Genomic DNA, 27,228 nt, shown 5'->3' with positions numbered 1-27,228 from the left:
TGTGGACACTACCAGAGTTGAAGAAGAGGTGCCATCACAATTTCCAGCATCGTCGCTACCTGCGCCCCGTCCCTCGCCCCTAACGTTTTGTGTGTATTCGAGAGACGCACAATGTGGCTACAGAGAAGCTTATAGTTACTTCGTGGGTATCAGGAGGACGGTGTTTCTTTTCGGCAGTCTGAGATGGAGAGCGGGTCGCGGACTTTTAACCAGCCTCCATTCGTTGACGATCCTTCCATTGGCTGCAGAGCAGACGAACTTTGCCGTGCCGATACGCTTTCATACTCCCGCAAAAGATTGCCGCAAGACACCAAATCGTTCCAAATAGCGCCGAGACGCCTCTCAGATCAGGGCATCTATAAATGAGTTCAACAGCAGGCCGTTGTCAGCACGAACGCAGCACAATGATCATCGTCTGAGGCTTAAGCTTCACGCACTGCACGGAGAAATCCCATCTCATGCATCATCGCGCTATGCTTCATTCCGAACCTATGGGAAAGGCCATCTTCAAGAGGGTTGTAAGGGTGAGGTGGGCAAACCTGATTTGTCTGTATATGCTTCATTCCGAACGTTAAGCGTAACACTTAAGAACTTAAGGTTTTAGCTCTTTCCCCTGGCGTCCGTCATAGGAGAGGTATTACAACCAGTATTCAAGCATTCATCACCACGGCTAAGTTGGCCTCGAAAGATGGTGATAGGTCATTGCGAGACTGGGTCACTCCACGGACAAACAAGCAAACAGTGACATCAGTTTTGATTGCTCAATTTCTTGAGACGGTAGAAAGGAACCGTCTTATATACTATTTACCCCACGCCTGAGTGGTCCAGGTCAGTCATCGCCACGCCGTTGCTGGAGTACACAGGCTCGCGGCAAAAGCCTGTATCCAGAGTGATATGGATAGTAGGTAGCCAAAGTCACATGTAACTAGATGGAGCAAAATACTGGTCGAACCCGTTCTCGTCTGCCAGAGACAGATGCGAACAGAAGCAGAAGCGAACCGCACCGTATGCCCTTTTCTTTCGGGAAGGGCTACGAACGATCGTCACATCACGTCTACCACAGCAGGCAAATGCTGATATCCGGGACAGTGTTCACGGGGTATTCCTCTACGACACACTACAAGAGCCACTGGCGGATGATGAGAAACCAAACGGGCTGACATCGTCCTTCACAAGAACCTCACGAGGCACTCTCAGGAAGCACAAAGCCCTCTCACGCTCACTTCTAGATTTCTTCAGCATGCAGAAACGCACTATCTCCGCGATGCCATTGCGTGGCGTTATTGAAAGAAGACTCATTGGTGCCCCCCCCCTTATATACTCGGTAACGAAGCCTCATGCGCTGCCCTCTAGCACCGGTCATCGAGTCTCTCAACTCAAGCTTCCGTATAAAGGTTGAAGCAACCGAGCAAACACCACCGGAAGCAACGGCAATATCGTCGTCAGGATCTTACTGTAGACGAATTTGGGATGCCGCAGAGCAGGATGCGCGCTCTCATCCGTGCTGATAACCATTCCAAGAGCACCGCAGGAATTGCTTCAACTCACCTGCGTCAAAGTTCGACTTATGTCTGTGTCTCCCGTGTATTCATGCCAAATGCATATGGTATACCGATGGCAAGAGACGCCACTGCCGCTGCGAGCAAGCGGGGGAGTGCGCGAACTTCGTGGCTGCAGGGGCAATCATGCTGCTGGCCTCGCGGAGCAACAACTTTCGGACCTCTCTGTCATTTCCCTCGCTTATGAGAATGATAAGGACATAACATTGGTTTAAGGGAAATGCTTATGGCACATTACTGCCTTTATATACCTCCCTCAAGTCTTCCCACACGCCGACAGTTCTCAAATCACACCATCCAACGTCGACAGCAAAATCTCTCGCTGAAAAAAAATCCCAAATTACCATTTTTAAAAAACTCGACGCCGTGCTATTTTCACAGTTGGATGCCTTGCCTTCCTCTTTTCGTCTTTCCCCCTCCCCGTCTATCATCTCTCCCACCTCACCTCTTCTTATAATATCCCCCACTCCCCTGCTTCGGCTGGCTCCCATACGCCCTCCGCCCCTGCACCTTCTTCTCCCCGCGCCCGCTCGCGCCCACCGTGACGTCCACCCGCGGCGGCACCGCGAACCCGAAGCTCTTGGCCACCTTGGCCAGGTCCAGCTTGTTGACGTCGAACACCGTGCGCAGCGAGTGGCTCGCGTACGCGTGCAGGTAGCTGCGGTAGCCGTCCTTGGCGCTCTTGTTCAGGTAGTAGTTCTGCGTGATGAGCTTCTCGAGCAGGGACTGGATGTTGGCGATCTTGTTGGCCGGGAAGTCGAACTCGACGACCGGCACGCGCGCCTCCTTGAGGTGCGTGAGGAAGCCGACCTCGGAGGGCTGCAGGAACATGAGGCTGCGGCCCTTGGAGTTGGCGCCGCGCGCTGTGCGGCCGACGCGGTGGATGTAGTCGCGCGGGTCGTCGGGGGGGTCGACCTGCACGATCCAGTCGACGGCGGGGATCTGGAGAGCATTGGATTAGCACGTTGTCTCTTGAGCCTAGGAGAAAGGGGGGTTAGGAACTTACATCCAATCCACGCGCGGCAACGTCAGTGCAGATCAGCGTCCCCTGCTTCGCATTGCAAAATTCGAAAAACGTATTCGTCCGCTTCTGCTGCTTCTGCTTGCCATGCAAATCCAGCACCGGCAGATCGATATAGTTCAGCAGCTCGGCGTGGTACTTGACCGAGTTGCAGCTGCTGAAGAACACAATCACCTTCTTCTTGAGGTTGCGCTTCAAAAAGCTGAACAATAACAAAAACCGCTTGTCCGCGTCGCAGATCACGTAGCCCTGCTCGAGGTTCGCCACCGTGCTGTGCTCCTGCTTCTCGTCGACGTTGACGTACAGCGGCCCCGGGCGCAGCGAGATGCGCGCGAGGTCCTCGACCTTTGTCGTTTGCGTCGCCGAGAAGAGCATCGTCTGGCGGTCGTCCTTGGGCAGGATCTTGACGATCTGGCGCATCTCGTCCTCGAAACCGATCTCGAGGATGCGGTCCGCCTCGTCGATGATGAGCGACTTGAGGTTCTTGAAGACGAAGGGCGTGTTTTGCAGGTGGTCCAGCAATCTGCCGGGTGTGGCGATGAGCAGGTTCACGCCCTTCTGCAGCTTGTCCGCCTCGGCGCGGCGGTTCGCGCCACCAATCACAATACCGTACGTCTGCGAGTGGTGTGCCATCAGCTCCCTCGCCACACCAAAGATCTGCAGAGCCAGCTCGCGCGTGGGCGAGACGACGATGACGCCGGTGCCGTTGCGGGGCTTGAAGCGCAGCGCAGACAGCATCTCGACGGCGGGGATGAGGAAGGCGAGGGTCTTGCCGGAGCCGGTCTTTGCGGCGCCGAGGACGTCCTTGCCGGAGAGCAGGGGCGGGATGCCGCGGCGCTGGATCTCGGTCATCTTGGTGAAGCCCATCTCGCCGATGGCCTTCATCGTCTTGTCGGAGAGGTTGAGCTCGGCGAAGTCGTGGGCTTCGGCGCCGACCTGGGGCAGCGTGAGGGCGTCCGCGTTGGGGATGTCGGAGGCGGAGGCGGATTTGGGTGCGGCGGCGGGGCCCTTGACGTCGTCGTCGAGGTCCGAGCCGGCGCCGTCGTCGTCTTCTGCATCCTTGAAGTTCTCGGCGGTCTCGGCGGCGTCTTCCTCCTCCTCCTCGTCTGACTGCACCTCCTCGGCATCCTCATTCTCAGAATCGTCGTCGGAGGCGGGCGCGGGCGCGGTGCGCTTCAGCTTCTTCGACTTTGCGGCGGGGGAGGGTGCTGCTCCGGAAGAGGAGCGCTTCTTGGACGGCTTCGAGCCATTGGCGTCGCGGAGCTTGCGCTTCTTGCTGCTGGCGGCGGCGTCCATGGTTGCGGCTGTGTGTGGTGTGGTGGTGGTTGTGAGGAAGCTGCGCTGGGGCGGGAGGACTGCAACTTTTGCGAGCCGCTGGTTTGGAGGGTCTCAATGGGAATTTTTTCTTATCGGGGAGAAAATTTAGTGGAGCTCCTTTTGCGATAGCGGGTGTGGTTCATCCGGTCCGATGATGTGCGGGGCAGGGCGGGATACGTACCTCGACCAGAGCTTCCAAACTTCAGCCCGTCGTTGAGGGTGAAAAAGTTGGCCGGGAATGGCGGAGGATGAAGAATTTCAAGATATTTTACCCTGGTAAAGAACTATTTAGAGCCTTTGTTTTTCAGCAGAGGGTAGGGCAGAAAACCTTCTTGTCGTTATCGACCTGTTTTCCAAGCTTGGTTTTCCACCTTGAGAGCCTCTCAACTGAATAGAGTTATGCAAGTTAAGTATGCAATTGGTACTTCATCATATTGGTTAGCCAACTGGATGCATACATAAGACTAGAAGTCGGCGTTGCACGTGAAATCCGGCGCACGTTTTGGCTTTGCACGGTGTACTGGGCCATCGCCAGTGCCGTTCTGCAAGCTGAGAATTCCCCGACAGATCACCTAATCAAACGCACGGCAATCAAATCCAACGCTCGAGGGTGAAAGTCGCAGGTATATCTACAAAACAAACAAGATGACGTCGACTCTCGCATCCGCTAGAGACCCGCGTGTCTGTTGTTGTAACACTGATGGCATTGTAGACTTGGAGGTGAACAAACTAGCCTCTCATTAGGCACGACGCCCATCTCAGATATGCAACGGTCATTGTTACATAGATACAACTCTCGACGAGAAATAAACTGGGTGAAACGAAGGGGATCAACCATAAAAGAAAACCCTCCGTCAACCTCGGCCCCAAAAGAACCTCTATGCCTATACCCCCCGCCACTACCAGGAACCATCGATGCATCCGGCCGCCTCGTGCCAGAGACTTTCATGAATCCTAGACTTGTCGTAGGATCTCCAGCAAGAAAAGTAAGCACTGACAAGGGCCAATGTCGAGGGGTCACACAACGTCCGAATCTGCGAGACCATCGCAGAGCATGACGGGCGACCCGCCCGGAGGCCAGTAAGCTAACATGATATTTACATGTGAGAATGATTGTCGGACACGCCCGCCTTTGATATGCCACCTCCCTGCGTTTTTACCGCCGAAAATGTTCCTATCTGCGTGTGTATTTTTCTTTTCGTCGTTCCTTAAACGCCGTGGGATGAGAGAATGCCGAGTTGGAATGGAAAGGACATTGTCGTCGTCAAGTGAAGAAAAAGGAAATCCGCCGCACGCTGCTATGAGACCCGATGGCCCCCGTACGCCGATCCGCTCATCGCCTCAACTTATTTTTTCCTGCATCCAGCCTTAGTCAAACTTGCTCTTTCTCATCATAATTCATATCCAATTCGCTCTGGCTCACGTACACTCCGCCGTCGGGTTCTCATGCTTGGCCGTGGAGCCCTTGCCGCGCCAGGTGCTAACAGCCGGAATGTTGGCCTCGTAGCGCACCTCCTCGGTTCCATAGGCACGCGGGGTGAGCTTAATGAGAGTGTGTAGCGGCACGTTCATCCACGGGCTGTCCGCCTGAGACTTATTCATGAAGTACGCGTAGATGCAGCGCAGGACGGCCTGGTGGGTTACGATGAGGATGTCCTCGGAACGCTCGAGCTCCATGATGATGGGCTCAAGCCGGATGACGACGTCACGGTAGGATTCGCCGCCGCGGTAGCGGTAGTTGTACTTGTCCTCATCGCGGGCGGCAAAGTCCTCGGGGAAGCGGTCCTTGATCTCCTGGTAGGTCAGTCCATCGCACACACCAGAGTCGAGCTCGTCGAGAGCCTTCCACTGCAGTTGGTTGTAGTCGGAAGGAAGGAAGCGAGAGGTCGCGATGGTGCGCTTCAACGTTGAGGTCCAAACGGTGAGGGGACGGTCGTCCTGTAGATGTGAGCGTGGGGTGAGATGCGAGTGCGGGTTTACTTACGCCGACTGATTTCCTGACGAGCTCGGGAAGTTTCCTGGCATATTGCTCACCACGAGGCGAGAGCATTGTGTCGCCGCCAATGCGGCCGTCCAAGTTGTACATGGACTCTCCATGCTGTTCCATGTCAGTGTAATTCCACTGACCATTCACAAAAGACTCACTCTTGATAGCCAGATGGAACGAGGCCGGATGTGAAGGTTCATAAGGTAGTAAACGACACGACTCTGCAGGTAGTCCTGGATACGGTTGATGATGACCTGCTTGCCGACATCCATGATCTTGAGGTACGTGTACTCATCCTCGTCGCCGTCCTCATCGAGCGACTTGTACACCTTCTCGTAGTTGCGGATGCGGTTGCGGAAATCGAGGGCCGCCTCCTCGGGGTCCTGGCCCTGGTAGTCGGGGGAGGTGAGCTTGACGTCGCGGATGTTGGCCATGATGAGGTTCTCGTCATCGCACTTGCTCTCGACGAAGAGGACTTCGATGCCCTCCTTGGTGCAGATGTCGAGAACCCACTTGCGACGCTCCTTGGTGGAGTTGGTGGCGTCGAGGATGCCGATGACACCGCCCTGGCGGAACCAAGCCAGCATATCCTCGATGGCCTTCTCAGCGGCGGCGCGACGTCTCCGCTCACCCTCTGCGTTGTGGAAGTCAAAGAAGTCAGCCGAGGGGTGGGCATCCTCCTGGCGGCGGTAGCTGCCGACGTTGAAGGTCTTGGCCTTGATTGAGAGCCATCCCAGATATCGTTGCGCTGGAAAGGTCAGTGATGACTTCCTCAAAGTTGGGGACCCTCGAAATGCGAGTCGTGCGGAAGGTTGTCTGATGGCATTGGAAACGTACCTTTCTGGGCGATGAAGCTCTTGCCTCTGGCGGGCAGACCGACCATGACGACACATATCTTGAGGTCCTCCACCTGGATGCCGATGCCGTTAGTCTTGGCTGATGGCATCTTGACGGCTTGTCGACGTGCACGTTTATTTGGAGATATTGCTACGACGAGAGAAACGACGAAGAGTGACGCGTGAAGAAGACCATGCAGAAGCGAACAGAGACAGCAGGAACAAGAAGGCGCGAGGTTGCGGCGGGCACGGAAGGCAGCTCGCGTGATGCTTCCAGCAGAGGCGGTAGCTCTACGCCCAGAAAAGGCGGGACCCCCCGGTGTGAGGTTCGGGGGCGGGTGCGGTGGCCTGGAGCACAGCCGGGGTGGAGGCACTTCTCGACCCGACGACAGCTACGTAGCTCCCAGGTGCTGAAAGAGCCGCTAGCAGGGGACAGAGGAAAGGACAATGTGCGCTGGCGTGAGGTAGGACTCCCAGGACGGCTGGTCAAGGTCCTCGTCTGTTTGCGTATGTATGGCCGTATACGGTATACGTTGGAAGCGTGGGAATGCAGGTGTGGCTGTTTGATGTTGTAGAGAAGTTGAAAGAAGATGCACGGGGTGAGGGGGCAGATTTGAGAGTAAAGTGATCTGATGGCAGCACTGTAATGTGAGGGTGGAGGGAACAGAGTAATGAGTGGGCGAGCAGCGTGCACTAGTCTGGAGAAACGGAAGGGGACTGAGAGAGCGGTACGTAAAAGGAAGCAGGGGACGCCGAGAGGCTATCCCGAGGGTAGCGTGAGTGACTGAGTGACTGAGGTAAGGTAAGGTAAGGTGAGGTAGCTGCGAACCACCGGCCAGAGTCAACACAAGCTGCTGCTGCTTTAGCAGTGACTGGACTGGACTCTAGACTTGACATCGGGCAAGAGGGAACAGCAGAAAAAGGCAACAGCTGCCGCCATAATAGACGATAGCCCACCTCGTCGCATCAGTTCGGTGTCTCGTCAGGTCAGACAGAGGGCGGAACTGAGAGTCAAACCCACTGGGGCGGATTCACAGACTTAGGCGCACCAGCTACGGACACAGCTGTCGCACTCTGCAGTGCGCTGCTTGCAGGTTTCCATGTTTCCTTTCCCTGCAATCGGGATTCCCAGGAGCAGCAGCAGACGCACCAGATCACCACCCTGCAAGGACTGCTGACTATTGGCCCATTCCTGCTGTGCACCATGGCAATCTTTGACATGACCTTACCTTAGGTAAGGTAGTGAGTGTACGCAGTAAGGCAGTCCAAGTCCAGGTCCTGCAAGGTGAAGCCTCGGCGTGGCCTGCCCGCCCCTCCATCATGACCCCATGCCAACTCCAATCCCCCCGTCCGGTGCCCCTCATTTTGGCGTTCCTGTGCCCGCTTCTCTCCGGTCCCTGAACTTTTCCAGCCTGGGGGTGGGCGGGCAGCCACTAAGCAGCCCATCCAGAACCTCTACCGGGCCTCCATCTCCTTGAGAAATATGCACAACGTGACAGCTCCAAGCTTCAGCTCCCCGTCCCCGCATTCAACGGGGACGTCTAGCAGCGCTCATCAGCCAGTGAAGACCAGCTAATTCCTGCACTTTTGCTGAGGTCTCGCTCTCTCACCGAACACAACCGAGGTGGAGATCAGCCTACGGCCAAATACACTCCCATCCGACTCGCCAGTTATAGCCGGTTCGTCAGGAGAGATGCCGGGATGCATTACTGTGCGCATACCGCAATTGCCTTTGGTGATGACGGAGCCACAGCTGCAAACGAAACCTGAAGGAATCCCCCGTGTCGCGACAGAAAAAGTAAAACACTGAAATTCCAATCCCACTTCCAGAAACAATAAGAACTTCCCGTTCCTTCGACAACTTAGCCATTCATGCTTCTGCTCCCAGCCAACATGCATTCTTATCTTCCATCCGATCATTCCCGGCCACTACCGAGACAACGCCGGCCGTGCAAACATGTAGCCGGCAGCAGCAGCACTCTGCTAAGAAAACGGAAAAGGCCTTCAGACAGCAGCTCAATTGAGCAAGCAAGCCAAGCGTGGCCACTAGCACCTGACACCCCCACGTACAATTCGCCAGGGGAAAAGGTCATCCGGTCCAAAGGGGTCTCCTGACCTGGGCCGAGAAGAAAAAAATATGGGAATTGAGAATTTACACCGCTGCTGCACTTGCGCAGCTGGTAAATCCTCACCACCCACGCGCGTCAGGGGCTTTTCCTTTATCCTCCTGTTGCACCCCCACTCCAGCCCAGCCCAGCCCAGCCCGGGCCTGGGTATGCTGCTGGCTGGCCCTGCTCCGAACCAGCAAGTCCAGCCGGCCGGGACGCGACACGGGGGCGGCCCAGCAAATCGGCACGATTGCCAGATCGTATCAACCAGCAGAGCCTTTTTCTCAGGGGTCGGTTTTTTCTCTGATGCCAGCGAACCCCCTGCGTGATTGTTCACACCGCCTGGGCGCAATTGAGAAAGAAAAAGACTGATTCCTTCAATCGGGGGCGAGAGTGACGGGAAGGAGGGAAAATCGAGTCCCTGAACATCGGAGGCTCTGATGCTCTGAGAACCAAGTGGCTGCTGCACAACTCACTGAGCTGCACCTCACTGAGTAATGCCCAGGTAGCAGAACGGGACAAAGATGAAAGACAAGACCGGAAAACAGTTGAAACCAAACACTCTGGCAACAAACCAACAGAAGGAAATCAAAGACTCATCGTACCTTGCTAAAGCTCCAGGTATGCTGCCTCCTGGGCTGTCGCTTGCCGTCCACCAGAGGCGCACCCGCCGGGATTACTCCGATACCCATACTGGCTGAGGTGCTGGTCCGATTTGAAGGCTTCAAAATTTCCGAGGCTCTGGAAACGCTTCGCTCTTGGCCTTGCTGTCAGAAACTCGTGCCCCGTTGGCGAACCTCCAGATGCTCCTGGACTTTTCCTTTGCCGACGAATAGCGGAGAATGTCGGAGGGCACAGAGTGTCGGTCGGTGCAGCGAGTGCCGAATAACCGCAGCACACACCGGGCGGTCAGGGGCGGCTGATCGTGAGGACGAGGAGGCGGGCTACAGAGGAGCTAAAGCGCAAAAGACAGTGGTAGGTGAGGAAGAAGAGGTATTCGTGTCCTTTGAGGGGGAATCTAGGCGTCGCCAGGCAGAGGAAGTCGGTGAGGGCGAAGGGTTGCAACAGGCTTGGATCGCGAACTGTTGAATGAAGTGGCAGAAATCGGTGCCCATGGACCGGTGAGGTCACACCCGTTATCGATAAGACTACTGTGTCTGCGATAAGCCCTCCGTCGCCACTCCGATAAGTCCCGATCCGGCCTCTGGTTTCAGCACTGTCCACTGTGGAACGCCAGTTGCGCTAGGTTTGCTTGCCTCCCGTCTCTATGAATGCATCTGGGAAGCTACGCCGCACAGCTGCAATGCTCTCTACTTGCCCAAAACATCACTGAACCAGGCAGGGGAGCTCCATTTATGGACCATGAACCAAGAGCATCACTCATCAAAGGAAACATGAGGCAAGTGGCATGCGTAGACTGAACTCTACCAAACCTAAGTATCTAGCAACCGACAACCACATCTCTGGCAAAGCAATTTTCCTGGTCCCACAGACCCCAGAAGCTTGGAGCAAATCAATCTCTCGACAATTCTGATCCGCGATATGATAACTGATTCATCTCATCCACACCTAGCTCTACTCGTCAGAAAAGAAACCGGGACTCTTGAACTTGTTAGACAGACACACGATCCGGACCAATTGAGGCCTCGGGCGTAGGACCAAAGGTCTGTCGGGAGTAGAAGCGCATCTGGGCAGCGCCGACGTCGAAATAAGCCTCGACGTTGTGCAGGAAGACTGATCCGAGAACATATGGACCAGTAGCTCCAGTGGTGATGGCGATCTGGCAGTATCCAGTGAGCTGATCCTTCATGTTGCGGAAGATGAGGTCTACAGGGTTGATCCAGAAGCTGTTGCCCTCGATGACAACCGCGACACGCGGAGCAACCGCGTCGCAGGGTGCGAAGTAAGAGCCGTACTGAAACATGTAGATGCCGCTGGGGGAGAATGACCTGGCAATGGCCTCTGCGATAGGAGGAGGGACGAACATCATGGTGGTTCCCGTGTCGACGATGTAGGGGAACTTTCTCTCGTCCGTCGTCGTTCCCCACTTGATGCCGTCGACAAGAATCGTGTAGTACGAGTACTGCCAGGCGGATTCTGGTCGCTCAGTGTTGATTTGTGTCTTTCGGCATGTCAGCTGGGGTTGCAACCATTGAAGGGAAGACGAGGAAAGCGACTTACGATGATGAGGTCCGTGTAGGCCGTGGGACTCGAGATGGTGACGCCTGTGCGGCCACCCCAAGCAATCACACCCGAGGAGTTGCGGACTAGGGCAACGCTGAAGGAGTCTGCAGAGAGTCCTTGCTGGACCATGCTGGTGAAGAAGGGCTGGTACGGCACCTGGAAGGCAGGACGCTTCTCGGTAGCATCGCCAGTGAAGGCACTCGTGATGGAGGGATAGGCCATGCCAAGGATGCCGTTGGTGTAGTTGTTGCCGTACCAGTGAGTGAGATTGGCAAGGCCAACCTGCTGCTGTTGAACGACGATGCCAGCGACCTCGATATCGCTGTATCCCATGGGGCCCGATGCCTTCTCGCCAGAGCCGTAGCTGAGGGCGAAATGGATATCCTCGACAGGACCATACTTGAATCCGTCAATGAGGTCAGGACCAAAGGCGCATGCCTCCTGAGGGTAGGCGACGGTACCCGTCATGCTGACGCAGGAGAGATTGGTGCTGGCAGCCCAGGTGTCGCTGCTGCCGGTGTCGAACAGCATGTTGAGGGGCTTTCCATCCCAGATGACCTCGATGGAGTATTGAGTGCCGTAGGGAGTCAGGGCAGTGATGTTCTGGTAGGCATTGGAGAGGTCCTTGGGCTGAGCAGCTTGCAGGGCCGTGGCGGCATTGTGGCCAGCGATCTTGCCGCGGAAGGCCTTGAGGGGCTGGGTTCGGCCGACGACATCCTCAGCAATAGGCTCGCGGTGAGCCTTGAGACGCTGGAAGCTGATGCCCTTGAGGGGGCTGATGATTTCGATGCTGTTGGTCTTGTGCTTGTGGATGACAGCAGCGTTGGTGGTGAGTACACCAACTCCCACTAGGGAGGAGAGGACATGGGCGACCCTCATGGCGATGAAGGGCAGAGAGAGTTGGAAGGAATGTACAAGAAATGAGTGTCTGGTGCAACGAGAGAATGAACAAGAGAGTGAACGAAGGAGTGGCTCAACAGCTGGAGTCTCTGGATGAGGCAGCTGGAGAGAGGGTAGTGATGAGTTGCGAAAGGGGAGATTCGGAATCTTGGAACGAAGGAGGGAGGTAATAAGGAGGGGTCGAGGGAAGAGAGAGATGGAAGGTACGGCGTCTGCCTAGTCAGCTCTCGGGCAGTCGCTTCCTCCTTCTGAAGTATTTGTGACGCCGGGAAGGCGTGGCTTGCGAAAGGGGAAGGGGCCGAGAGGGTGATTGCCGTCGCGGAAGTCACGATAGGGGCGACCCTGCGCCTGTCTCGTTTGGTGACGTCGTCACATCCGGGAGGATCTCATGGACACGGCAACTGCTTCCCTGTTTGGCGTGATACATATCCTTGCTACCTCAGGCAGACCCAGACGTCTCCCTTTTCCGGTTCATCTTCATATGATATGACGGAGCTGACCCGTGCCCATTCTTCCTCCATCAGACGCATCACGACATAGAAGGCAATCAATCACTACCGAATATCCGTTTGTTTGTCATTCGACTCTTTTCCGTCGCCGCACTCGTCCCGACCTCGCGGTCCAAACTCGTCCAAGTCAATCGGGCCTTTGGACTTGGAACTATTCAAGTACTCTCATCCGTTCAACGGGATCACGGAACGAACGGGGGTGGCCGTGAATATGTACCCGACTTTGAAGTTGTACATGTCCACAACACGAGATGCGATAGCACTCGACATCCAGACTGTTCAATGATCACCGCTGAAACGGCTAGCCGGCCGAGAACGTCAACTTCACTTCATGGCATCTATGCTAATTGCCGGCCTGAAGCATTCGCGAAGTTGATTGATGATTAGGCAGAAGCCAGACTAGTGTACCGATTTCCAAAGACCCTGGATTCAATCCAAAACGGCATACGCAGTTCTCAATCTCGGTTCAATGTCTACATCCGACGTCCCGCTGTGGTGTCAAACGCTCAACGGGAACTTGCAGCTGCCGTCCGAGGTGCCATCCAGGGGCGAGTTGCACGGGACACAGCTTCCAGGATATGGGCAATCAAAATTTGGGAATAACGAATACTTCCAAAGGCGAGGCGTCTGGAGTGTCTGACTCTTCTAAGGGTCTTCTGGCACATTGGCACCTGCAGCCAAGGCGGTCGTGGTGCAGACTCATGACGAAGCAAATATTCCTTACCACCTCTGAGTAAGGTAGAAGAAGCCTGCCAGACGCCGCGAGGTGTACTTACACATCCGACGGCTGCGTCCTGCACGATTTGTTTGTCATTCATGCGGTATGCAAGATGGTGCATCGTCCGCACCCCTGTTGCCCTCGAAGACACGATGTTCTTCCCGGCCTGTCACGACTACTCCATGTCACCTATGGAACTTCATCTGAACTGAACTGACTAGTACAGGAAACGAGGCTGACTGATGATTCAAGACTTTGTTAGCTGGGATACCGTTGGTAACTTCGGGTGAAACAATCTGTCCTTCACATGGTTTGAACTGGGCAGCACGACTCCGGGTAGAATTGATGCTCTTCGTACGAACAGTTGCCATGGAACGACTTGTTATGAGCTGCCACCCTGTACTCAAATTTTGACATTAATTAAACGTCAAATTGTAGACTGGTTCAAGCCTGAACACCGCTCAATCGCCAACTTCATGGTCCTGCAATGACTAGTGGTCGGAGCGTTTACCCCAACTCGCCGAGACGGCCGTTGCTGTCTTGCCGCCGGCCCGTTGGGTTCAAATTTCCATATCAATCCGAGCCATTCCCCTGCTACGAATTGCGATCAGTGGATGCCTAGAATCGTAGACCCATTCTCAACAGCGATCCTTCAGAGAATCCTCTAGATTACCGTTGAGGATGGATTCGCAACCCCGCCGACCAGGGGTTTCAAGCCGAGGCAGTTGCCGGAAGGGGTAACCTTGCCAACCTTAACAACCTTGCCATGACTACACGTCCCAAGAAGACACAACTTAAGGCTGAACTTGCAGCGTCTAAATGCAACTAGTGTCTCGTCCATGACCTCAGGTCCACTACTTTATATCCGACCTCACACCCTCCACATTCCAACTCATCATCATCTCCCATCTCACTCCAGCACATCCGCGGACCCCGTTCGAGCGCCAAAACATCATCCATCATGGCCTCAAACCAACTAAGCACCCAAGGGGCTCTCCCACAGATGAGGGCCCTCTCCCCAAACACATTCCTCTACGAGCCGCCATCGGCAGCCCCGGACCCGGGCTCCCCGCAGCTCATCGCCATCTTCGCCTGGATGTCCGCCCAAGACGTGCACATCGCAAAGTACACCTCGCGCTACATGGCCCTCTACCCGACGGCGCGCATCCTGCTGGTCAAGTGCCCCTTCATCCACACGCTCTCGGTGCGCATCGCCAAGCGCGAGATCAAGCCCGCCGTCTCCGTCGTGCGGGCCCTCGCGGACGCCACCCCGCCTGGCGAGGCGAAGCGGCCCCAGCTGCTGCTGCACGTCTTCTCCAACGGCGGCGCGTCGAACCTGTCCAAGTTCTTCGAGCTCTACGCCGCCGCCGACCGCGCGGGCCGGGGGCTCGACAGCCTGCCGCCGCACGTGAGCGTGTACGACTCGTGCCCGGGCGGGTTCCACTGGATGCGCAGCTACCGCGCGCTATCGGCGGTGTTCCCGCGGTTCCTGGCGCCGCTGGTGCACGTCTTCATCGGCTGGTTCTGGATCTTCCAGGTGCCGTTCGGCGGGCGGCACGGGTTTCTCGGCAGGATGTGGGCGGCGCTGAAGCAGAAGGCGCTGCTGCAGAGCGAGCAGCGGCGGGTGTATCTGTACAGCCGCGAGGACGAGATGATCTACTGGGGGGACGTCGAGAAGCACGCCAACGAGGCGCGGGAGGTCGGGTTCAGGGTGGGCAGGGAGAGGTTCGAGGGCAGCCAGCATGTGGCGCACGCGAGGACGGACGGAGAGAGGTACTGGGGCGCTGTGAGGGAGTTGTGGGATGGACGGCGGGATAGCGGGGTTGTGATGGAGCGGGAGGTGAAGACGGAGGCGCCGAAGGCGGAGGAGACCAAGGCCAAGGTTGTTGAGCCTGATTTTGAGGTCGTTGAGAAGGAGGCTGTGAAGGAGCCGGTGAAGCCTGAGGTCGAGGTCAAGCCTGATGTTGTGAAGGCGCCGGAGGCGGCAAAGATTGAAGTGTTTCAGCCCACGCCTGTCAAACCGGAGGTCAACCAGAACGAGACCGTGAGGAAGATTGAGTTGGCGGAGGAGTCTGACCTTCTCAAGCAGCCCGAGGTTGTCACGGAGGCCGAGATTAAAGAGGCGGAGGTCGCGAAGATGCCGGAGCCGGTCAAGGTGGAGCCGCCGAGACGGAAGAAGCAACCGACGCCGCCTCCGACGATTCAGTGAACCACGCAACTTGAGTTTGTTTATTGGGAATGATGCATAGAACTACATACTTTCGTTTATACATAATTTAGATTGATACAGCTGTCTACCCGAAGCAGTGTTCGTTGTGCTTTCACTCAAGTCACCAGTAACTGCGGCTTGCTTGAACGTCCTACCAGACGGCTCGTAATGCGCTCAACCCTTGTCTTCAGGGGATGGGTATGGATCGGCCCAATGATTACCAACAGAATTACTTACCCGTATATGACCGCCTCAAGGCATGTGGACAGGAATTCGTCTGAGTTTCTTTTGTAGATTCCCGAAAGGTGAAAGCTCACTACGATGCCAAGAGTTCCTCTTTGTCCATTGTTTCTCACGATTCAGCCAAATGCTTTGCTACCGGCGCGAATAATAAATGACCGATATGTCGTATTGATAGCTAGCCCGGATCCTGAATGCCCAGTGACGAATTCAATCGCTTGACAAGGTGTACAGACCTCCCCTGTTGGTCCCGCCAGCCGCCATCGAATCACACGCCATAGATGCAGTGGCATCATGCATGAATCTGCAACACGAATGCTGTTGGTTCTTAGATGCTACAGCTCAGCAGACAGGCTTCCTCAGCGCGACCTTACCGTGGGTCTTATTACGAACGTAACCCCGCCTCCAGCCCTGATGGACTGGTTTTCCCCCAAATCACTCGTTGTTCGACTTCAGCCATCTTCAAAAAAATCACGTCGTTGGGGCAGCATTCCTGGAGGCGCGTCGGAGGTTTCCAAGTCTCGAGAGACATCCCAAAGGTACCGTCTTCATGACTGCGCAAATCAAATAACGGCCATGGCAGAAGTGCTTGGTGTTGTCAGCAGCGCGATTGCAGTCGCCGAGCTGGCGGGAAGCTGGCGGGAAAATTCGGCCTCAGCGTCATGAAGCTGAAGCAGTTGTGGCACGAGATCCAGGACATCCCCGAAGAGATGAATCGCATCATGAGACAGCTTGAGATACTGAAGCCCGTCCTGGCGGGGATGGAGGCCGATTTCGTGCAACAGCAGCGACACAAGGTCTACTCCAACAGTGCCACCAATCTGCATGCGAGCATCGAGTACTGTCGAGACGCTGTCAATGATCTGGAGAGCTTGGCGGAGGACCTGCAGACCAGGATCAGCACTGCGAAGCGATCGAGAAGGAACATCACGAAGCTCAAGGTCTCGTTCAAGAAGGAGGATATCCGGAAGTACCAGGAACGGATCGGTTGGGCGTTGCACCTGATCTCGCTTTCGCAGCAAAGCTATATGATGTGGGTGCCGTCAATCCTCGCTCAAAGTGCGAACAGCAACTGACTCTTGTAGGGCTTTCATGAAGTCTCAGCCTGTAGTAGAACTGGTTCAAGATCCTGAGCCAAGTTTATTGGACACTGTTGTGGATGACTCGCGAGAGGTGCAGACCGGCACGAGCAATTTTGACGCAAGCAATTCCGATCGGTTGGAAACGATTCGCCCAATCGGATATGAGGTTGGCCCGAAGCCTCTTCCATGGCAAAAACCGTCTTTCTTTGGAGGTTTTACCTACAAGCAGTCTCAGAATTCCTTCTACGCAAATAGCGCCGGTAAGCTCACAGAGGCACAAGTTCGAATGCTTGCTCTAACATATTGGTAGTGCACCAAATCCGTCAACAACTCCCAAGGTGGATGTCCCAAAGGGTCTTTGACCTGCAGACGTACCGCGCCCCAGTCGGTTGGCAAATCTGTCTCAAGCCATGGATTAAGCGACATAGCTATGGCAAAACATTCAACGATGTCAGATATGGCAAGCTCGCGGATGTTGAGAAGGCCCTAGCCGTGGGAGACGCCTCCCTGTTCGATCGTGATGAGGAGGGAGGAACACTGCTTCATGTAAGGCAACCACGATTCACTAGACGTGAAGTGAAAAAAAGCTGACTGGTATGTTCAGATTGCAGCTTACGGCGGGAAGCTAGACACGTTCAAAACATTACTAAGCTGGGGGGTGAGCCCTGAAGAAACCGACGATGATGGCGGATCAGCTGCTCAGCGTATTTACAAAATGCACCATTCTGACACGGCGCTCATCGGAATTGTTAAAATAATGATGGATTTGGGAGCTCTTGAGGAAGAGATTGACACAATGTTCTCTGGCGCTCGGAGTTCCAAGAGATACGCTTTTCCTCACTACATTTGGAGGGTTCCTGGCGTTATACAAATAATGGCCGGGAATCGATACCAAGAGTACATGCAGTTGCCTGCTCAATCTCGGTTTGCATATCTTTCGTGGTCCAGAGTTTGTCCGAAAGTGTTACTGGAGCAACTCAGCTTGAGCGCTAGTATAACTCCAGCTGCTTTGAGGGCAGTTGAAGGACATAATGACAAATCCAACTTGAATCTAGGTACAGGGCTAAGTCTGCAAGCCCTTGCGGAGACGTATTTCAGAGAGACGCCTATTGGTCTCTGGGACAGTCCGTGGGTTCGTAGAGATGAAACTATGGGGAAGATCAACCTCGGGCGCTTTCACAAGTTTTATTTCTGGCGGAAACTTGTACGATGGTATCTTGCTGGAATCTCTCTCTCAAAGCTCACTGAGTTGAAAAGATTTTTTCGAGACGATGTGACGCCATTCCTCTGCGGCTTGTCCAATCAATCTCTTCAGGGCGGATATATGAGCGCACGTCGCGAAACACGTTGGATGATGCAAGGGCAGTCTCGAGCCATGAGATTCTGGTTGGAGGACTTGCAGTCTGTGGGCATAGATCTGGCAGAGTACGGTAAGCGGGAACTCGCCATATATCTTCATTCGAGCTGTCCTCTTCGACACCGGCGAGGCTCAGAGTTGCTGCGCGGGAGCTACAGGGATAGGGCTTTCAACATGCGGCTTGTCTCATTTGAGTACGGCCCTCGGCCCGAAGACTGGTACCTTGTCTGGGATACTGACGCGTATGAGTTCGCTGGGGAATTCTGGGATCTTCTTGAGAATCCGCCACTCCGCATTCCAGGCGGATGGGTGGATGATTTCTAGACAGGGGAAGTAGTTGAGGAAGACTGTGAACAATTCTTGTTTCTGTACTTTTAGAGAAGTGGCTGAGTGACATCCCTGCTCTCGTTTCTCGCCTCTACAACGTATGAAGGGATTACAATAGACAAAATGGGTTTTATTGTCTCTTCTGAATTGATGTAACCAAATTGTGCAATTGTCGTAATCCCAAACACAGCGAAAAAGTACCAATGTGACATGACTGTACTTAAATGGAGATTTTTGAATTTTATTCGCGTGATGCTGTTGGTCCTGCGACTTTCTAGAGCTTTTGATGCAGCCAACTGTCTGCCGGTTGAGCTTTTGGGCCGGCTCTAGGCATCGCTGTCACGCTGACGAGCTCTTTGCATCCAAAAGCCGCCTCAGTTTTGAACGAACAAAGAGCTGATAGCCGCGAGACAACAGTTAAATTGTGAGAGCGCCTGCGTCAATGTCAACCTCGAGCCAAGATGAACGTCAATAAGACCAAAACTGTTTTCAAAAGAGTTGATTCGAGGCAGGAATGAAGGCCATTGTTTCTTATCGACAAACGTTCCAGCAACCTTCTGCAAACATCCTATGCCGGCATCAAACACTTTGGGGATGCCGGAGAATATTGCTGTAACTACCTACTGAGAGACCGTGTGATCGAATAAGTTCTGTACCGATCTAGCGGTAAAGGGTTGCCTTCTTTGATAGCTATCCATATCCAACGTGTCTCAGTGCGGAGCTGAATCCAGGGCCACGTCCTCTGCATGAAGATTGCGAAATATTACATGACGAGCGTTCCCTCCGGTACTAATCTCGCACGGCAGTTCCCACCTTCTACACCTGGCCTACTGCTATATTCTAAGTGCAGTCTCTTCTGAATACTCCCATTAGCTTTACCAACATCCACCACATTGCCAAGGTAAGCATCGTCCTCTTCAACAACTCGAAAGCTGTCCAACATGATCGCTTCAATCACTGGTTCGGTCACTGTCTTTCCTGCCGACTTGCTATCAAGAACCAGCACCAGGAAACCAGACAAGACGAGCAACATACTGATAGCCAACCACGAAAGAATCCTCACAGGCGAAACCTCCGCCCGAAGAGCCTGCACTGGCTCCCAACCTCTTGTTTCGAGTCTCCCGATTCCGTTCGGGAAGGCGCCAAGTGAGAAGGACTCTGTTAATGCACTCCATGTTCCCTGGTAGGTCCGAACGAGCGAGTCGCGCAGGGCCTGCTCGAATTGGCCCATACAGGTTTCTGGGTCACTCATCCGCAGGGATGCCACAATTGTGTGAACCTCTTGCATCATAGCAAATACCTCTCTGGTGAGGTTATCCGGCAATACCTCGTCGCTTGTGGAAATCATGATATTCGAGGCAATGAAGCATGAGGAACTGTTGGATGCCGGGCCTCCTTGGCTACAGTTTGTTACTCCTGCGCTGATCCGGAGCTTAGCAACGGCCATGCAATCGGACTGGTCCCGGCGACGGCTTTTAACGAGGTGTATCTCAGGCGGAAAAGGACCGAATTCGGTATTATTGGTGTAGTCGATGCTCTTATGGCAGCCATATTCCTCCTGATTGCCCCCGGAAAACACATAGATGGCGGCATATTGGACTTCATGTAAAACCTCGATTGCCTCGGGCAATGCGTCTGCGGATGGCGCTTTCCAGGGCTGATCTTTCAGAAGAGATGTTGCCCCTATGGCGACTGTCATCTGCGTCTCTTCCTCAGTGAAGTTGAGATATCCGCTTTTAGGATCCTGCAGGGCTTCGAGAATCTTCGGGGGTATCTGCGATTCGTCGCTGATCCATTCAAATGACTCGATCTTGAAGATGGGCACCGTGGCGTTCTGAACAACTGTACCGTTGGTATAAGAGCCGAGGAATGTTGCCATACGACGCGCTTGGGTGACGTTCAAAGACCCGATGTTGTTTTCGAAGGGTGTCGTTGCCTTCAAGCTTGCCAATTCAGCAGACGCTTTCACTAGGCCCTGACGGATGTTTCGGCCACCTTTGTACATGTTCCATCCTTTATTAGGCGACGCCAAGCCCAGAGAAACGTCTCGTTCCACATTTACATCGTGCGATAGTATAGGCACCCACGAAACAGAGCCGGTTACCAGTGGGTTGGCGAGCTGTGGTGGCCAAGCAAGGAGGGATGGTATCGCAAGAAGTTTTGTGGCTTCTCCACCCGGCCGGTATGATAACCTTTGCCGTAGGATCGACCAAGATGGTAGCTTCTTGGAGCCCACTAGATTGGCGTCTTGGAGAGAGAGTCCAGTCTTTTCAAATAAAAAGAAGACACATCGCCAGGCGGCGAGGGCTTGCCACCAAGAGCCTATACTTTTTACAGTGACAAGGCAGACCGAGATAACCGTGGAAACGTCGGTTTGGGTGAGTCTGAACGAGCTGCCGGGGCGTAGTGAGAGCCCGGAAACGGCGAAAGACTTGCCATGAAGTCCTTTCAACATGCTGAACGCGAAGACGACACGAACAAATGCATACAAGAAGAGCAGATACCACTCAGAAACCAGACGCAGCCAACGTCGCCATCCGACTACCCGGTAAGGTATGTGAGGTGGTCTGACTTGAGTTTGCGTAGACGTCGCAGGAAGCTTTTGGTAGGAAAGGCTTCTCATTTCCATGGTGATGTATCTGCAAAGCGCTTTGTTTAAGCAACTATTCACTTTGTATTCATGCGGTTTATCATAAAAAGTAGTGACTGATGTTGCTTGGAGATAAATAGAGGAGACATATACCAGGAAGGAAACGCTACTCAGTCGACCACGAAAGAACTGTTTGTCATTAAAGAAGATTCATGGACCCATTAAACTTATAATTAGATTCCAGATTCAAAGAACAGCCTGCTACTTGAAGCGTACCCGCAAGAGCGAAGGCTTGGGAAAGAAGCAGGCTACGCCTTGGCAGCGAGTTGTTGGTGGTCAGCAAATAGGGTTGTCAGATTCTCAGAACGAACGGATCGCGCATAATTTATAAACGGCCCAAATAGACTCAGTTATTGACAGCTAAACAATGGCTCCGCCTATGTGTCAAAATCTGTGTGGGTGTGATATAGGACGTTATGAACTGTTGTGATGAAGGTGACCCGGCGAGGCTATGTACCACCCCATGTGCACTGCATATTGGAGACTCACCCGATTGGCCCACTTCACTGTGAGGATTCGAATCCTTGAACATACCTAAACCCCGAAGTTGAGCATGGGCATGCGGTAATTTCTCCCCAAAGCTTTGCTCACAAGCATAGTCCACCTCGGTACGCCCAGACCGGTGCGATTGTCTTGCAAACACACACAAGCTGGTAGCCTAAGCTCTACGTTCGGAAAATGTCGAACCAGCCGTACTCAGACTTGAGAGATATCTGGCGCCTTGGCAATGAGCCTGGTATCCGGTGCTGCGCGTGTTTGAAGATGATTTCCGGCGAGGCAATGGTCCGAACCTTTCGAGTTCTCTCACCCGGAAAGGAACAGCAACACAAAATCAGGAGTCTCAGAACGCCAGACGACTATGAATTGATACTACACGATCGTCATCTGTCGTGTTTGCTAGAGAGAAATGTTCAATATGCCACCGTTTCCCATGTCTGGCACGAGGGTATTTCGGAAATTCAAAACCAAGAGTACTTGGGGCTTGATAGCCCGGATCTGCAGCGTCTGGTTTTCCGCATTCCCACAGAGATAGCTCAGAGCATCTCTAAAGCATTAGGCCAGGACATTGAAGTATGGCATGACTATATCAGCGTGCCTCAGGTACGTTTTACGAGTTATCCCATGGAGTGCGAGTGGACTGCAGACTGCAGACTGCAGCACAAAAGCGTGCGGGGTAATATCCAAACAGCTCCCACGCAGAGAAATCGACGCTTTTCATGGCTAATGACAAACTTCGTGGTCGATCAAGTTAGAGAGACTGGAGTTCCAAACACTACAGTCCAGCCGCACTCTTTGGGATAGCTTCCCTGCTAGTTTTCTTTGATTTGCTAATGAGCAAAGGCAGTGGTCGCCGACTTTCAAGATATGCATCCTCGAGGCGGTGCACAAGATCTACGCTAGCTCAACTTTAACTGTCGTTCATCTAGACGATGTCACGCCGACGATGGTGGACAAATTTCTCCATGCCACAGAGGAGGCAGCTCGTCTGGAGGGCATGATTGGAATTTGCAACGCCAAGTGGTACAGCCGTGTCTGGACTGCAATGGAGTACATCCGAAGCACTAAGGTTCGGGTCATGGACTCAGAGAAAAAGCTGCATGGCGAAGATTCGGCGCAACTCTATCAGCCACAGCTGAATCAGCTCTGGGGCGAGCAGATCGCGAAAAATGGGGGCATTGATCTCGAAGATCGACTTGAGATTGGGAAGAACATCATGCCCTGGAATCTAGGGTCACTCGATCTGTGTCGTGCCCACTCGAAAAGTCGGAATTTCGGTCTCGCTTTTGCTCTGCTGTCTCGTCGGGGTTGCCGCGATAGGAACGATTTCCTTTATGCCCTCCAAGGTATCATCACCGGCTACTCAACCACGAAGCTAGCCGGCTGCGACTGGGACGAAATTTACCTCAATCTAGCACATCGTTGCTTGAGCGATGGCGACTATACCCCGTTGCTGGTGACGCCTGAGTTTGGGCCCGATGATGGTTTGGATGTCCGAAACATGCCAGCCAACAATGTTAACGAGGGCTACAATGATGTTTATGTCAGTATCTACGTACCTCTTTGGCCTTTATCTCCTACTTTCTATTTTCCCCGTACGTTGCACAATGCCTCTTTCCTAGGCCATAGGCCGCTGAGATGTTTGATCTCAACATCATCTACTCTCGTGCGAAGGAGTGCCCTCACGCCATTACCAATATTCAAGCCAGAAGAAAACGTCGATTTGAAACTGACATAGGCCGCAGGCATTTCCCTTGGGGCATATGACATCACCGCCAGAACACCACGATGCTCTCCGCATTGCGGACAATGGAGATGTTTTGATCAAGATGCAAAGGGCCGGAAGTGTGTATGAATCCGAGTTATGGGATGGAAATTATGACCATCTTGCCCACTTTTGCGCCTACAATCTTGTCACTCCTAATGTGGATGACTTTGCGGAGGCTTTTGGAGCGCGGTTACTCTTCGAATCGAAGAAAAATATGATGCAAGCCTTGTCAACAGGCGACCGCCGACAAAGGCTGGAACAGACGATACTCGCGCTATCCGAAGTCCCACTGGGACAGCCTTGGCCCCAAGAGAGCCCCTATGACATATTTGACATACTCGACGCTTTGGGAATTCTAAGCACATGGCCAGAGCGAGAGGAGTCTCGCTATGATTTTCAAGGCAGGCACGGCAACATCTTGCACCTTACATGGCGCCGCTTCCGTGTTTGGGTCAAGTGTGCAGCATGTGGTGCAGCTTCGGTCAATGATGCTGGACTTTTCATCGAGAATGATCGTGAGCAAGTTCACAGTATGACAATGTATCGATTTCCGGGGCTCGGCTATTTTCACACCAATCCGGGCGGCATTTGTCTGCTGGTAGATGAGCAGGGCCGCATTGTTGGGCGAACGGTTTGGGCCACGCCCGCATGCCCATGTGAAGAGATGGAGATCGTGAGACTGCAAATGCCTACACTGCCAAGGCCACGACCTAGGTCGGAGTTTTGTGAGTTGCTGGGCTGGACTTCATGATTTGAGAGCAGCGTCTTGAATGCTTGCCTAATGGGATTAGGATCAAACCAACAAAAAGTTGCAGACAGTAGAATTCAGACTCTGTAATCTCCTCATCATGTCTCCTGGGAGCCTACGTTTTTAAGGGCAGAGGCAGTGCAGAGACCTATCAGCGGTCGAGTGCAGGCGGTGGAGGGCCGCGGGCGCAAGTTTTCATATGCGTCATCAGCGTCGTACTACGTAACGATGAATCGTGATGCGCTTGAGATACCGCTGTGTTAACATGTGCTTGAATAAGCTACATGGCTTTCGGGCAGGCCACTCGTTACTATAACCGTAGAAGCCTCATTTCATAAAACTCAACCTTCTTCCAAGCTTTCCTCGGCCATGAAAATCGCGACGCAACTGACAAGAATGTTTGATTGGAGGAAGCTGCATCTAATGACATCTTGTCCCTTACAATCACAATGCAGTCAGGCCTCCGAGTCCAGTCCCCGCATAGATGACAACTACCAATCATCTCCGCCGCACGAAACCCATAAGCGCCGCAACACGTCACGGATCCTGACTGATCATGCCGTTTTGAGCATGAATGGACAGCGATTGAGTGAGCTTTTGCGCGCAAGACAGTTCGCGCACGCAACAGCCTTATTAACTCACAGTCATCTCCATTATCGCTTCCCAAGATACAATGATCAAGCTGCGAGCGCGATATCTCAGAAGTTTGCCACGACCTTACAGCATTACTTGAGCTATTTATTACACGTACAATTCCGCCATACTCCTACGGTAGAGAACGTCGAAACGCATCGTTTTCGATGGAGGAAAGCGCCCGAACACGCCGCGCACCAATGAATAACAACAGAAGACCTCGTAGGAAGCCCCAAGGCGAGTGGGAAAAACTTAAATCTATAATATGTGAGTTGTACGCAAATCAGACTTTGGAAGAGACGAGGGAAATTTTGCAAAACGATCATAATCTTCAAGTCACGTAAGTCGACGTTCCAGGAGCCCTCTACCTCAACTTACATAATCTCCAGAAAAAGGCAACTAGTCTACAGATTAGAGAAATGGGGTATGCGAAAATACAACATAGGTGAACCGGAATCATCCAGGGAGGAAGATGAGAATACGGAAGACTTTGCGAACAACCACAGATCCTTTACGCCTAGGCCTATGAGGGTCTTGGAATCCTCGGCAACTCCTGTCCAGCGGTTTCCTCTAAGAATTGCCAAGAGCACGAGGAACTTGAAATCGTCGTTACTCCCTGCTCGGCAGATTTCTCTAGGACTTGCCAAAAGTACGGATAAGTTGGAAAACTTCAACGAGATCAATCCGCTCAGCAACGACAACAGACAAGATTCAGGACCAGACTATCCTGAATTGACGCGGCTCATGATCCAGTACATGAAAGAGGCAATGGCATCTGGAGAAGTTTTTATGGATAGCGCAGATCATGTCGGGAACGGCTGGCGCTTGTTTAGCTGGGCACACGGGGCAACCAAAGCAGTCGAGGCCACGCGCACTGGTTCAATCTCCAACATAACGGTCACACCTGCTTGGAAATATCTTTCAGATGATTCTTCCTTGGAGAGAATCATCGTTGACGAACATCCCTTCATTATTGGTACAATCTTTGCCATCTGGAAGAATGCAACCCTGGTGGACGATGGTGACCAAACGAGCAAGATGTTTCTAAGCGCGGTGCTCAGAAATTGTGAGAGGCTTCTTGCACCCCGTCATCTCATCACGGGTATCTTCAAGTGTTTGGCAAATGGGCGGTTTGATCCAGATTACTGCATCGACCGTCTGGGAGTTCTGCCTTCAGAGATTTTCAGCAGAGGAACTCAAACATTGGACCCAAGCTTCGAATTTGACGAGACAAGTGATTACCAAACCATTTCGTCCTTGCCCATTCGCCAATATCACCCAATATTCTCATCAGTAGGGCTGCCCCAGCTCAAAATGAGGTCCAGTCAAGACGGGACTAGTGGATTCTTTTATCGCGGAGAGAGTGGCCTAAGGGATACCGCCTTGATGTCAGATATACCACTTGACCCATTTCATGCGACGCGCCCAGGTGATACGGCAGAAGGCTCGAACCGACAATTGGCAATTGAGAACGCATCATTCCCCGACACCCCGACACTCAAAGGGAAACCCAAGGAGACAGAAGTTGACAGGGGCTCCGGAAGCGATACTGAGTATTCTTCTGCAGAAAGTACTCCTGTGTCGTCTCTTGGAAGGCCCCAAACCTTAGATCAGAGGAGAAAAGAGATTGTTGACGATGTCATGAGAGAGTTCGTCTTAAATTTGGACAAATATCTCGAGGGAGCATATGGCACACACGAGGCTCCTGACGCAACAGACAATGATGACACGAGAACCAGTCGGTCCCAGGCCAAAGGCAAAGCAGTTGCTCGGCCTTCCAACACCACAAAGCGAGCCAGACGTGATGCAGACGGAGATCCAGGCGATGATGGGCAGGGTCGGGGACTAAACGGGAACAACAGTGATGGCGACAGTAGCGGCGATGATGGCCACTCCAAGAAACGGCAAAGGCCCTCTCAGTCAGGCATTGGACCTGTGTTGTTCGCTTGCCCTTATTTTAAGTGGAATCCCCGGAAGTACTATCGAGAGAAGACCTGCATGGGACCCTGATGGGAGACGGTCCGTCGAGTCAAGTAAGAGTTTCTTCCAAGCTAAGTTATGATGAAATTCTGATAAGTATCAAGAGAACATCTGCTACGTTGCCACGAAAAGCCTCTCTACAGATGTAGAAGGTGCCATCGAGACCTGAAGGAGGATGCCGCGCTTGACGCCCATATGGTTGCCGAGCCTCTCTGTCAAGTCGTCCTCGTCCGCGAGACTTGTGACAAGTTCAATCACAAGACTGCCTCAAAACTGAGGAAGTTGTCCAAGGGACGAAAGTCGGAGGTAGAATTCTGGACAGAAATTTACAAACATCTTTTTGACATACGGAACGAAGAACTACCCACCCCTTGTAGGTGACAGTTTTAAGATGCCCTATCTTGATTAGCACTAAGGTCCCTTTCAGACTATGACATCGACACTTCGCTGCTTCTACAAGCAGAATCGTGGTCTGAACACGTTCGTCGTGAGGTTCGGCCGCGGCTACGTGAGCTACTGGAGACGGAAGCTGCTACAGCTCTTGACAATATTGTCCCTGATTTACTGGGGCGACTGCACGGTTTCCTCCACCACTTG

The 27,228-nt window shown here is 53.3% G+C and overlaps 5 protein-coding genes across 5 annotated transcripts; 2 read left to right on the top strand and 3 right to left on the bottom strand.

Annotated features, from left to right (window-relative positions):
* Window positions 1-2,000: 2,000 nt before the first annotated feature.
* HAS1 (ATP-dependent RNA helicase HAS1) lies at window positions 2,001-3,876 on the bottom strand (the record flags this gene model as incomplete). The annotated part of the gene is made up of 2 exons (XM_036634443.1): window positions 2,001-2,501; window positions 2,566-3,876. The coding sequence occupies 2 exons, from the start codon at window positions 3,874-3,876 to the stop codon at window positions 2,001-2,003; spliced, it is 1,812 nt and encodes a 603-aa protein (XP_036499434.1).
* A 1,440-nt stretch (window positions 3,877-5,316) lies between these two features.
* Window positions 5,317-6,830, bottom strand: FBP26 (Fructose-2,6-bisphosphatase; the record flags this gene model as incomplete). The annotated part of the gene is made up of 4 exons (XM_036634442.1): window positions 5,317-5,835; window positions 5,882-5,995; window positions 6,043-6,632; window positions 6,722-6,830. The coding sequence occupies 4 exons, from the start codon at window positions 6,828-6,830 to the stop codon at window positions 5,317-5,319; spliced, it is 1,332 nt and encodes a 443-aa protein (XP_036499437.1).
* Window positions 6,831-10,440: 3,610 nt separating this feature from the next.
* Window positions 10,441-11,891, bottom strand: CGCS363_v002592 (putative aspartic-type endopeptidase; the record flags this gene model as incomplete). Its single annotated transcript, XM_036634441.1, has 2 exons — window positions 10,441-10,950; window positions 11,010-11,891. 2 exons carry the CDS (start codon window positions 11,889-11,891, stop codon window positions 10,441-10,443), a joined length of 1,392 nt encoding a protein of 463 aa, XP_036499436.1.
* A 2,209-nt stretch (window positions 11,892-14,100) lies between these two features.
* Window positions 14,101-15,348, top strand: tmem53-b (Transmembrane protein 53-B; the record flags this gene model as incomplete). The annotated part of the gene is made up of 1 exon (XM_036634440.1): window positions 14,101-15,348. One exon carries the CDS (start codon window positions 14,101-14,103, stop codon window positions 15,346-15,348), a length of 1,248 nt encoding a protein of 415 aa, XP_036499439.1.
* Window positions 15,349-16,250: 902 nt separating this feature from the next.
* CGCS363_v002590 (uncharacterized protein) lies at window positions 16,251-17,299 on the top strand (the record flags this gene model as incomplete). Its single annotated transcript, XM_036634439.1, has 4 exons — window positions 16,251-16,621; window positions 16,674-16,930; window positions 16,981-17,216; window positions 17,282-17,299. The coding sequence occupies 4 exons, from the start codon at window positions 16,251-16,253 to the stop codon at window positions 17,297-17,299; spliced, it is 882 nt and encodes a 293-aa protein (XP_036499438.1).
* Between the last annotated feature and the right edge of the window lie 9,929 nt (window positions 17,300-27,228).

Source organism: Colletotrichum siamense, assembly GCF_013390195.1.
Source record: "Colletotrichum siamense strain Cg363 chromosome Unknown KSG_Cg363_contig02, whole genome shotgun sequence".
Taxonomy (NCBI): Eukaryota; Fungi; Ascomycota; class Sordariomycetes; order Glomerellales; family Glomerellaceae; genus Colletotrichum; species Colletotrichum siamense.
Note: the sequence above shows the minus strand (reverse complement) of the source record. Positions and strands in the feature narration are given on the sequence as shown.